The following is a 12,311-nucleotide window of genomic DNA, read 5'->3' on the forward strand; positions in this document are numbered from 1 at the left end:
ACAGCGCCAGAAAAGTAACAACAGATCATGAAGGAAATTGTAACCAGTGTAAGAATTTGGAGCATTTTAGTCCTTAGGCCCAACAAGTACTTGATAAATATTTATTGAATTGAATTCAATATATGTTCAATTTTGGGGGTAAACTTTGCAGGGCTGTAGATTAGAGCACAAACATTTCTGAATGAACCAATAAGTACCATTTAGGAATGTCCCTCCAAAAGTAACTTTTATACTCACCTTCCCCTCCAGAATTTCCATACAGGTACCGTATAAAGAAACCAGATTTTTTTTTTCCCCTCCAAGATTTCATATCTGAAATTTGGGAATTAATTTGATTTAACACTAAATTCTGCAGTAATAAATGCATAAAACAGTGGAGACTCTTTAGAATACAGATATTTTCTGTTTGTATAAGGAAATAGTGTACTTGAGGTTAATAGTATACTTGAGGTTTGATTAGTATTCATTCAAATAATGTCTAATAAATTATTAAACAGATTTACGATCCCAATAATTTTTCTCATTCATAGGTTAAGAATCTAACGCTGCAGCTGGAGCAGGAATCAAACAAGCGACTTTTGTTACAAAATGAATTGAAGACTCAAGCATTTGAGGCAGACAATTTAAAAGGTTTAGAAAAGCAGATGAAACAGGAAATAAATACTTTATTGGAAGCAAAGAGATTGTTGGAATTTGAATTAGCTCAGCTTACAAAGTAAGTCTCAGAAATAACATTCTTGAGTTCTTTTTTGTGTGTGTTCAGCATTTGCTTATGTGTTTGATATTTTATATGTGTATAGATTATGTACTTAGAGTTTGTGAAATGAAGATATAGGAAAAAACGTTCAGGAAAAATAAAAGAATTTATTTGCAAAGGTTTGCAAGGGAGCTCAGGCTTTGGAAAGGCAGACTTAAAAAAAAATGCAGTTATTAAAGGGGGTAAAAAAGACATGATCAGGACTATTGACTTTACAATAAGTCTGTTTATGGTAGAAAAACAGTTTTTTTATATGATTTCCATATCCACAAAAATTATCTGTCATCACACTAGAATTACAAACATCAGGAATAACCTTTTTATTAAGGATTTAGTACCTTACAGAAAATATTCAAGTTTTCTTTACTTTAGAGACCAGAATTAGACATGATGACCCTGTGTGTGTTTGTTTCTTTGGTTCATCTCAGAATGCAGTGTCCTTTTTCTCTATTCTTGAGATGTGATGTGTCTGCTTATTTGAAATAGAGACACAGCAAGGTGTCACTGTGACTTTCAGAATTTGTGTAAGGACATGCTTCAGAGATTTAATGTCAAAGATGGGGTTGCCTTAAGCCAAGTGATGGGATTTTATTTCCTCCAAATTTATGTTACATTCACTTGCCAGCTTCATGTACAACACAGTAACTCTTGTGTAGAATTGTCTCTCAATTTTGTTGATTTTATGTTGGTGAAATTCTTTTCCCCTTTAGAGCCACTGTTTTCACCAAATAAGGTGTTTTATAATTTTCTTCTCCCACAGTAACTTGCACTCAACATTCAACTAATAATTTCTATCAACCATATGCTGAAAGTAAAAAGCTTTTACCATCTAATATGAAAACCCAGCCGCTGCAGACAGAATTGTTCATTGTTGAATAGCTATGTGTTGGGTGGCATTGTGTATCTTGACTTTTTGAGTCCTTTTCTCTCTGTGAGCGGTATATATATTTACATATATGTATTCTGTATATGTACATCTCTCTTTATGTTGTCAGCTGTTGTTATTGCCTCCCTTCTTATTCCATATCTGAGTATTTATTTCCACCCCACCCTTGTGCTTAATTAACCATAAAATATAGTACTAAATTTTTCCTATCATTTATTTAATATGTTCATGTTTTTAATAGTCTACTTACTGCATAAGACATTTTAAATGTACCCTAAGAAAGCTGTTCTCTACAAAAATTTACCAAAATAATATCATTTTACTTTTGCATTTAGATTCATCCACAGTTAATATTCTCCTGAAAGTGAACTTCAGTAGAAAATAGTTCCCTCTACTTTTCATAGTATCATTTTACAAGGAACAAAATGGCACCAGACAGTGTGTCCTAACCGGATATAACTAGTTAAGTAATACTGAATAACAAAGTATGATTTGTTTTAAACAGAGGTTATTTAGTAAACCTTTTTGTTTTAGCAACTTTAAGAAGCAAAGAATAATATAAAGTCTAGTAAAGTAGGAGCATTTGTTTACTGCTTTCTCTTTCGTCTGAAGACAGTACAGAGGGAATGAAGGGCAGATGCGGGAGCTGCAGGATCAGCTGGAAGCGGAGCAGTATTTCTCGGTGAGAATCACTTTTATCATGTAGACTGTTTCCAAAGCTGACTTAACAAGGGGTTTAGATGTTTAATGTGAACTGTGATTCTTTTTCAAATGACTATGAAGTAATTTTCTCCCGTTGTATATCCCCCTCTCTGCATGTCGTTTCTGAATCTGTGTTGGTAGTCTAAGTTATAAAGAAATGACTGTTTTTGTGCAAATATTTCCAGAATTGCTTTCAAACTGGAGCTACTTAGAAGAGTCTGTTGAGAGTTCTGTCTGCCTGGTACCAAGTCTGGTGTGTTAGAGTGCCAGTATTACCATGTGTGGTTCACGTGTGCACATTACAGTGGCCTTCGTACATGTGTATGTAGCTCTCGCTGCATATAGTTGTGGGTATAACTAATGTTCAAGAACTTTTTCCTGTTTTGGCTCTGTGTGCACTTTATGAATCTGTTATGCTTTTTCTCCATAAAAATCATTTTATTTTGTTACTACAGGCCAGGTTATTTTCATTACTATTATCGATAAGCATTTATAGCTATTGCTTTGAGGCTTTATTGAAAACTCTGAATTTTTGGTTGCCAAGCTTGTGCCCTTACATTTCAGTTTGACATTTAGCTGCTCCGTTTCTGTTTCACTGGCAAGCCACCTTTACTATGTCCTTTAAGCAGTGTAATTAAATACACACAGTTTGAGTTGCACTGCTGAATATGCCCAAGAAACCAAGTATGAACAATATTGGAAGTAATGGTTTCCTCAGTAAAAAATCTGGGTATTGTTAGAGCTCTATGGAATTTCATGCAGTTACGAGCTTCATGCTAATAAACTTGGTGACTTTTCCATTTTTTGTCTGTTTCTTCTTGGCTTATTATACAATCCCTGGAATATGTTTTTAAATTAAAAAAAAAAATTCAAGATTGTTGAAAACCTTTTCCCTGAATGTAAATTAGCCTTCATTTTTTCAGTGTGTGGGGTGACTTCGACACAGTGGTCTATAATATCAAGCACACCTTCCTGTCCGTAGGCTTCCACAGGATAATCTTTCAGTGCCTCCATATTTGGGGATGGATGTCCAAGTGATTTGTGGTGGTTCTTATGGATTCTTGATTTTTGCCTTTATAAAACAATAAAAACTATTAACTGTCTTTAGTTTTGGTTTATTCTGTTGCTTGTGAGGACTGGGTTAGATGTTGCTAAATTTGATAAGTTATTATGAGCTGAATTTAAGATTTTCTTTAGTTTTGGCTTTCAGATCAGGTTATTTTTATTTCTTCATTGATTCCACATATAAATTTCAGTAATTGAAGTTGGAGAAATGAGAATCTGATTACTAAAGGCAGAATGGACTATTTCATTTTAGAAATTGTAAACAAACCAGAGCTAGCCATCATTTTTCTTTCAATTGCATTCTTGTAGAAATGCATTTTTCCCCTAGAGGAGTGCTGTTTCTCAGAGGGATAATTAAGTATACAGTGTAAAAGTCATACTCCACAGCTGTTTGCTGGTCCTCACTATTTTTTCCTTATCTTTTAAACTAAAAAGTGTTGTTAAAAAAAAAAACAAATTGACTTCACAATTGGAAGTTTACTCTATAACCTCCGCATCTATTACTATGAAATAAAACAGCAATGAATATTCATGTGTAAGACTTTGTATAGATATATATTTTTACTTGTCTTTGGTAAATACTTCAGAGTGGAGTTGTTAGATCATATGTTAATTGTTTAACTTTATAAAGAACTACCAAATTGTTTTTTAACCCCATCAGTACACTTATTTATTCTTATCACTTGTTTTGCAGACACTTTATAAAACCCAGGTAAAGGAACTTAAGGAAGAAATTGAAGAAAAAAACAGAGAAAACTTAAAGAAAATACAGGAACTACAAAGTGAAAAGTATGTCTATTTTACTTTAGAACAATAATCAGTCCTACAGCAAAGATTTCTTAACTTTTAAGGGTAAACATAGAGAGTAGATGTGTCTTTATTCTTATGGCAGTGGAATAACAAATCTTACTGGCCCAATTCAGAACAAATCAAACTAAATTTTGACTAAAATTTGCCTTTATGGTGAAGAAATAATTTGGTACTTTAACACTATAGCAGTTGTACAGAGATTCACTAAATTATGACAGTAAATTGTTTTCAGAGGTCTCTCAATCTTCAAACATCTGTTTGTATATAAATAGTTCATGTAGTATTTGCAAATTATAATTCTTATGTTAGGTAAAGATATTTAGGGTCTTCCTCTTAGTATTATAAGGCAGATTAATTTCTATTGCATGTTTGCTTAGGGCTTTACAAGGAGGCAGTCTTATAAAGCTATTAAGTTTAATAACTGCTTATAGCTGGATAGTGTAAGAACAGATATTGAAGCTAGTTTTCTCACATTGTTGTATTGTTGTATGTCTTACCTTTTTCTCCCTCCTCAAATCAACAACTTCTTGTTCTCATTCTCAGCAAATAGTCTTGTTTCCTGAAAGTCATAGGACATCTGCTCTCTTCCACTAACACAGCCACTGACCTGTCTGCAGCTGTACATGTAAATCCTACCTTCCTTCTGATTCATGAAAATAGACAAAATTAACATGAGTTGACCTAACAGGCAGCCCTTCGATCCCATCCCTTTCTGCCTGTAACTCTGATAATTCTCTCATCTTTCCTTCATTTCTTTTTTTTTTTAATTTTTCTTGGAGTGTTGTTGATTTACAGTGTTGTGTTAGTTTCAGGTGTACAGCAAAGTGAATCAGTTCCACTCCTGCATCAGTTTTTTCCTTTCTGTAGTCATTTCCATTGTTAGATAAGCATAGAAGTAAACATTTTCTTAAAAAATAACCTCCTTTTCTTTAAACTGTGTATCTACTTACAGATAATAACCTATTTTTTGCTTCCTTTTGTAGCAAGCTTCCTTGAAAAGTGACATACCACTTACCTTCAGGTTCTCTTCTCTTAACTCTTTCTTGAGCTCATTCAAAACTTTGCACTCATTACTCTACCAAAATAACCTTTTTCAAGCTCACCTGGGGCTTCCTAATAGTTAAGAACTGTAGTCAGTCAGTTCTTAACTATTATCTTATTTAATAGCAGCAGTTGGCATCATTGATTACTCTTTCTGAATTTGCTTCATTTGGTTTCTGTGACACCGAACTCTTTTCCGCCTATAGAACTGTCTCCTCTTCCTCACCCGTCTTTGCTCCTTTGTCGTTTCCCATCTCTGAGACCTTTAAACTATGGAGGGCCCAAGGGATCACTCCCTGCTTGTTCTCATCCAGCCTAATGGCTTTAAATAACATCAGTGTACAAGTATATTCTCCCCTGAATTTTAGACTTGTAAATGCAGCTGTCTGACATCTCCACTAGAGTGTTTAACAAGCATATCATATATAACATGTCCAGAAAAATGCCTTACTCCCCCACCTGCTCCTTGCTGTCTTCCTCCTGTCAATATTAGCTGTTTTGTTAGTTCTAGTTGCTTAAATCCAAAAGTTGGTGTCATCTTAGACTCTTCTTTTTTTTCTTACGTTCTGCATGCAATCTATCAATATAGCCTAGCTGTAACTAAAAAGCCTGTCCAGAATCTGATCATTTCTCACCACTTTTCATCATTTACCAACTTGATCCAAATTGCCATTGTCTCCAGTCTTGATTATTTCAGGTGTCTGCTCACTGCTTCTGCCACTGTATTGCCGCTTCTGCCATTGTCCCCCTACTAAGTCTGATTTTAACTAGCAGCCTGAATGATCTCTTTAAAATGGAGCACTCAGAGTAAAAGCGAGTCCCTCTGTTGTTTTAGAAAGCCTTCTAACACTTGTTCTTTCTCCCCAATTCACTTATCACATCTCACAACCACCCCCGACACCCCTCACATTAGCTTCCTTTAGAACATTTCTTACTAGATGCTTCCTTTGCCTAAAAGCATTCCCAGATACCTGCGTGGCTCCTGTCTTACTTCCTCCTTTTATTTTCTCAGATATCAGCTTAGCAGAGAGACATTCTTGATCGCCCTCAATAAAATAGTGACCACAACTTATAGCCTCTTCACCTTTCCTTTTATTGTTCTCTATGGCGTACTATATATTGTTCATTTCTTTAAATTGTTTCACCTTGCTAATATATACTTTCTGAGGGCAAAGAGTTTGTTACTGCTGTATGCCTTAAATCCCAGAACAGTGTTTGGCACATAGGAACTTTAAATATTTGTTGGACAAAAGAATGGATATTATTACTGGTTTTTGTAGTTACTATATGTCTTCCTCTTTAGGCTTGAGACAGAAAATTTTATTTGTATTACTCCCTTAATAGAAAGTAGGTAGAAGTCATTCATTTATTTAATAAACATTTATTGAGCATCTACTGTATGTAGAGGTTACAGTTATGACCGAGATAACTTATTGAAGACAGTTTCTCTTCCTAGGAAGAGCAGGCAAACTGCAGTGATCTGGTCGTGGTCCGAATGTCAATTCTGAAAGGCTTTAAAGGGTAATTCCCAAGCAGCATTCCTAGAATAGTTTATAGTGGTTTGCCAATCTATTTATAAATCTTCATAATCTCATTAAATTTCAGAGCTGGAAGGGACCTCAAAAATAATGTAGCTTAATTCTCTCATTTAATGGATTTGATTAAGTTGAGTTCTTATAAGTGTAAGGAACTTGCCTAGTGTCCCTACCCAATGGGATAGAATGGGGATAGAAGAGGATCAGGGTCTAGGTCTGGCCTCTTGATTTACAAGCCAGTGACTTTCCCACTGTGCCATGCTGCCTTTCCTTCCAGATCCCAGCAAATTCCTTTTCAGGAATAGACTGCAAGTGTGAGAGGTTACTTTTCTAGAAAGTTTGTAATGGGTTCAGGGTTTGTTTTAAGCAATAGAATAGTTAATTCTTTTATCAATTAAATAAAACCATATAGTTAAGCTGGAAGAATGAATTGGATTTGTTTATACTCATCTTTCTCTTAAATCTACCAGAGAAACTCTTGCTACTCAGTTGGATCTAGCGGAAACAAAGGCTGAATCTGAGCAGTTGGCTCGAGGGCTTCTAGAAGAACAGTATTTTGAACTGACCCAAGAAAGCAAGAAAGCTGCCTCAAGAAATAGACAAGAGATTACAGATAAAGATCACACTCTTAGTCGGGTAAGTGATAGTTAGCTAAGTTTTGTGATTAAAATTAATTGAAAAATCTAAACAGGCCACATTTTAAAGTGTTTGGGTAAGTGTATGTGCATGAGTATTTCCTTACACACAATGGTCTACTTGTATGCATATATAAAATAGTTTATATAATCTAAAACAATTGTTAATAATTGAAATTCTTATTCAGTGTATTGGGTTTTTTCCCCCTTTCTTGTTATAGATCTTAATATATTTTATGTGAAGAAATACTTAACCTTAAATTCATTTGCTTTATTATCTTAATAAATTGCAACTGATTTCATGGCCAAAATTCTATAAAATTCAGAGATGCTATTTTGGGATGTGGATATCCACAAAAATTCCTTGTGTATATGTACAAATCCATTATAGAGAAACTGTTACTACAAACAGTTGTCTATTCCTAAAATGTATAGTATGGTCAATAGATTATGGGGCTAGAAAGGGGAATTAGAGTTTTCTTCTTGGTGGTAAAGCCACCATCAAGTGCTCTGGTGTAAGTAGATCTGGATTCAAACCCCAGCTTTGCCCCTAAGAAGTTACGTCATCTTGGCAGTTTGCTTTGACTTCTTCAAGCCTCAGATTCTTCACTATAAAATAAAAATAATACCTATGTCATAGGATTCTGATGAAGATTAAATGCAGTCATATAAATAGAATGGGGAACAAGTAAATTACTGAAAGTAATTGTTGGAGGGCAGAGAGAATGAAAAGTGCCCACTGAACTGAGAAGGTATCTTTAGACTAAAACGCCAAGGCAGGCAGCTCTGTACAGTCTTTGGACAGGTTACTATGGGTCCAGTAATCACGGAGTGGGTTTGGGCAGAAAATGATCTAGAAGCATTCCCAGCTGCACTACACACCACCAGAGGACCATTGGGACCTAGTTAACCTAGGGTATGGGAGGTATGTGCTTAAAAATAGGAAGTGCGTTCCTAGTTCCTAAGAATGGGTAACTAGTCTTGTGGGAATCAGGAATATATCAGCAAAGGTCTTCATCATTGTTTGGGGACTACAGAGCATAGAGGCCACTTCTGATTATTAAATAATATCTACTACTTAAAAAGCCCTTGATGACAAAGAAGTGATTTTATCACATAGTATACAGTCTGGGTAGGGTCAGGGAAGGAGTAAATAGGGAGGAAATATATGGGCCCACAGTGGTATCATTTATGCTAATAGCTAAACATTTTAAATTGTCCTTTTTGTCATTGTTATTCAGATGAAGAAACTGAGGCCCAGAAAGATTGTGACTTGCTGAGGGTCACAGAGACAGAGAACTAAATGTACATTTCCTAGTTTTTAGTCTTGTTCTTATTTTATTACATCTTGTATTCCTTTCATTTGTATGACTATGTATGTATACATGCACACTGAAATAATTTTTGGAAGTTAACAGTTACTTTAAAATATTTTTAATTACTTCCACATATTTCAAACTGGAAACCAAACATTTTTATTGTTAAGCAAAGTCTGACCTGTCCTTGTCTATGGAAAATGCAAGTATTTGTTTAAAGATTATTGCTTTAAATATGAGAGTACCAAAGAGACTATACAACTTCAACCTTTCTGTGCTTTGTTTAGCTTGAAGAAACGAATAGCATGCTAACCAAAGATATTGAATTATTAAGAAAAGAAAACGAAGAGCTAACTGATAAAATGAGGAAGGCAGAGGAAGGTATGTAAGATTTTTTAAAAAAATTGTAACGTTAAAATCAAGTTCAGAGGTAAATCTTTGTTGTGTGTTAGGGTTTTGAAGAATTTGTTTTCATATGTTAAATAACTTTTGTAGCCTTAAGTATTATCTTGAATAGGGTTAGTCACTCAGTTGTGTCTGACTCTTTGGGACCCCATGGACTGTAGCCCACCAGTCTCTTCTGTTCATGAAATTCTCCAGGCAAGAATACTGGAGTGGGTAGCTATGACCTTCTCCAGGGGGTCTTCCTGACCCAGGGATCGAACCTAGGTCTCCTGCATTGCAGGTGAATTTTTCACTGTCTAAGCCACCAGGGAAGCCCCTAAGTATTATCTTAGAGAACTTAAATATTCTCACCATCACTCCCCCCATAAAAAGGTAAATATATGAGGTGATAAAAGTGTTAATTAAATTGATTGTGGGGGGATCCTTTCACAGTGTATACATATATAAATTCTTCACATTGTACATTTTAAAATCTTAAAATTTTATTTGTTATACCTCAATAAACTGAAGAAAAGAATTATTTAATGAAGGTACTGAAAGTTACTATGTAGTATATACTAATTTGAATAATGAAGGACATTGTTAGTTTGCAAGGCAGAAATTAATGGCATATTATATATGACATTTTATGTAATTTGTTGACAGAATATAAATTGAAGAAGGAGGAGGAGATCAATATCCTTAAAGCTGCCTTTGAAAAGAATATCAATACAGAACGAACCCTTAAAACACAGGTATACATGCGCTTAGCCTTCCCCATATGTTTGTATTTGAGTATCATATATTCAGAAGTTAATATTTGCTCTTCATTTCCTTTTTCTTAAAACTGAGATTGTCAAGTCATTGGAACAAATAATGTAATATTCTTTTTTCATTAAATATAGAAGTCTTATTTAGGAAATAGGATTTCAGTTGAGTTAAGAAAGCTAATTTGTCTAGTTATCTGATTAGTAAAAAAATATGTTTTAGATTGTATGGAGGACCCATAATTGACAGTAGGAAAACTTAATGAGGAGAAAGCATATGCTTGACTGAAGTCAAGAGAGCAGAATGAAAAGAAAGAGAAGAATGGGGAGTAAGAAACTTAAAAGGGGTGGTGTATCATTTTGCTTTGTATTTTGCAGCTAGATCAGTTTTTTACACTAAAACTTGATATCTTGTCATTGTACCAAGTCATCCAGTAGTTTTTAATTATTCAAAAGGTACTGTGTACCTCAGTTGATTTTTTTTTTTTAATTACAGTAAAATATTTTGTACTTATAGCTCCTTACCACTAATCTGTTCTCTCTCAGTAATCCTTCAACTAAAGTAATTTTTCAAAAATGCACTTAATAGTCATTGAAAATCCTTCAGTGGAGATTTTACTTCTCTCTGTAAACGTAGGCCATGAAGATAAAGATGGACATTTATTCTTGTACATACTCCAAAAGAATGTTAGTTGAAAGAAAATGAACTAGGACCAGTATTTATAGCATATATGGATAGATATAAAGAGGATCTGCAAATAGGAAAAACGTTCAGTAGAAAATAGAAAAAGCCAAGGGACACTTGAGAAAAAAGAAGCAGTAAAGATTTTTTTAAAAGGCTCAAACATAGGGACTTGCTGGTGGTCCAGTGGTTGAGACTCTGTACTTCCACTGCAAGAGGCGCATGTTTGATCCTCGTCAGGGAACTAAGATCCCACATGGCTCAAGGCGTGACCAAAACAGAAAAGGTTCAACCACAGTAGTAAAGCAAGAAATAAGAATGGAAACAATAATGAGATATCTTTTTGACAATCAAATTGACAGGTTGTAATGAGTCATTGTACTCAACTTTGAGTATTATAAGCACATGGGGAACGTTCATTCATACAAAAACAATTTAACAGAAGAAAGCATTTGAATGTGCATATTCTGTGACCCAGTATGTGCTCATTTAGGAATTTATCCTATTTAAATACTTCCATAAATTCTCAAAAGAAGTATACAGAAATAAAATTGCTACATTATTTTTAAAAGTGAAAAACTAAAACTAACTCATACAAAGAGATGCAAAGAAGCCATTAAAAATAATTGAAGTAGATCTACATGTAATGACACAGAAATAATATTTACTGTGATATTTAATACAGTATTAAATTTAGGGAGCAAGTTGCAGCACACAGTGTACTGCAAAATTCCATTTAAAATTGAAACATTTATATATAATCTACTTATTGTTTTAGGAAAAGTCTAGAAGGATATGCACCCAGTAGATGAAAGAAAAGAGAAGGCTTTAGCAGAGATAGTCTTTGATGAGTGATAACTATCATAGCTTTTCATGTTCTTCACGTTATACTTCTATGTTTTTTTTTGTTAGATTTACTACTGGAAAAAAACAAATAGCCGTTTATGAGTTCAGTGACGTAAGCTTTTACTGCACTAAAAATATTACTCAAGGATTCTTTATCCTCGATGGGATCTAATCTACATGAAAATGATAGTGGTTAGGGATTTGTTCTATCTTGATGGAAAAATCTGATTTTTTTTTTTTTAACTACTACAGGACAGATATACCATAGCTTATGTTTCTTGGTTTACGTAGCTAATTTCCTGTGCTTTTTAACAGTCCTGTCTTACTTAGAATATATTTTTTCCTTCTGGCAAAAGGGGTTAGCCTCAACTATATTTACAACCTCTTTCACATTCAAGAGGGCCTGAGTATGGTGCCTTGTCCCCCTGCCCTCCTACTTGTCTAAAAGAAAAAAATTATCTTGAGCCTTTCTGCCTGTGTACTGTTTCACCTAATTTTTGTGTCATCCTTGGCTCCCCTCCTTAATACCATTTCTTCTTTGCTCATTCGATTCCTGTTGGTCTTTTTAAGAAACACATGTGGACACAAATGCAGGTATTCCAGGAAGCCTTCCCTGACCTCTCCGAGTCTCAATTAGGTACTGCTTCCGTAGCACCTTGCTTGCTTCTTTTTCCTGATTTTCCACTCAGCACTGTCATGCTTGCTTTCCAGCTCCTCTGCCAGACTAGGCTGTCTTTGCGGTTAACTGTATTTTCTGTCCTTATATCTAGTTTACATGCAGTATAGTAAGTGCTGAATAATTGTTGAGCAGTAACTGGATTTTTGTAAGCCTATCTGGTTCTTATTAAACATTTGAACAAAGAGATGAGTCAGTAATAGTTACTT

The 12,311-nt window shown here is 34.5% G+C and overlaps 1 protein-coding gene across 4 annotated transcripts in view; it reads left to right on the plus strand.

The window, feature by feature from the left end:
• ROCK1 (Rho associated coiled-coil containing protein kinase 1) overlaps positions 1-12,311 on the plus strand; it is a 124,723-nt gene that overhangs the window by 100,752 nt on the left and 11,660 nt on the right. For all 4 annotated transcript variants that reach the window (XM_070778856.1, XM_070778854.1, XM_070778853.1 and 1 more), the window contains 6 exons: positions 531-715; positions 2,256-2,325; positions 4,105-4,199; positions 7,267-7,432; positions 9,035-9,128; positions 9,798-9,886. In XM_070778856.1, coding sequence (XP_070634957.1) covers positions 531-715; positions 2,256-2,325; positions 4,105-4,199; positions 7,267-7,432; positions 9,035-9,128; positions 9,798-9,886 — 699 coding nt within the window. The remainder of the gene's footprint in view (positions 1-530; positions 716-2,255; positions 2,326-4,104; positions 4,200-7,266; positions 7,433-9,034; positions 9,129-9,797; positions 9,887-12,311) is intronic.

Source organism: Bos indicus, chromosome 24 (assembly GCF_029378745.1).
Source record: "Bos indicus isolate NIAB-ARS_2022 breed Sahiwal x Tharparkar chromosome 24, NIAB-ARS_B.indTharparkar_mat_pri_1.0, whole genome shotgun sequence".
NCBI classification, from domain to species: domain Eukaryota; kingdom Metazoa; phylum Chordata; class Mammalia; order Artiodactyla; family Bovidae; genus Bos; species Bos indicus.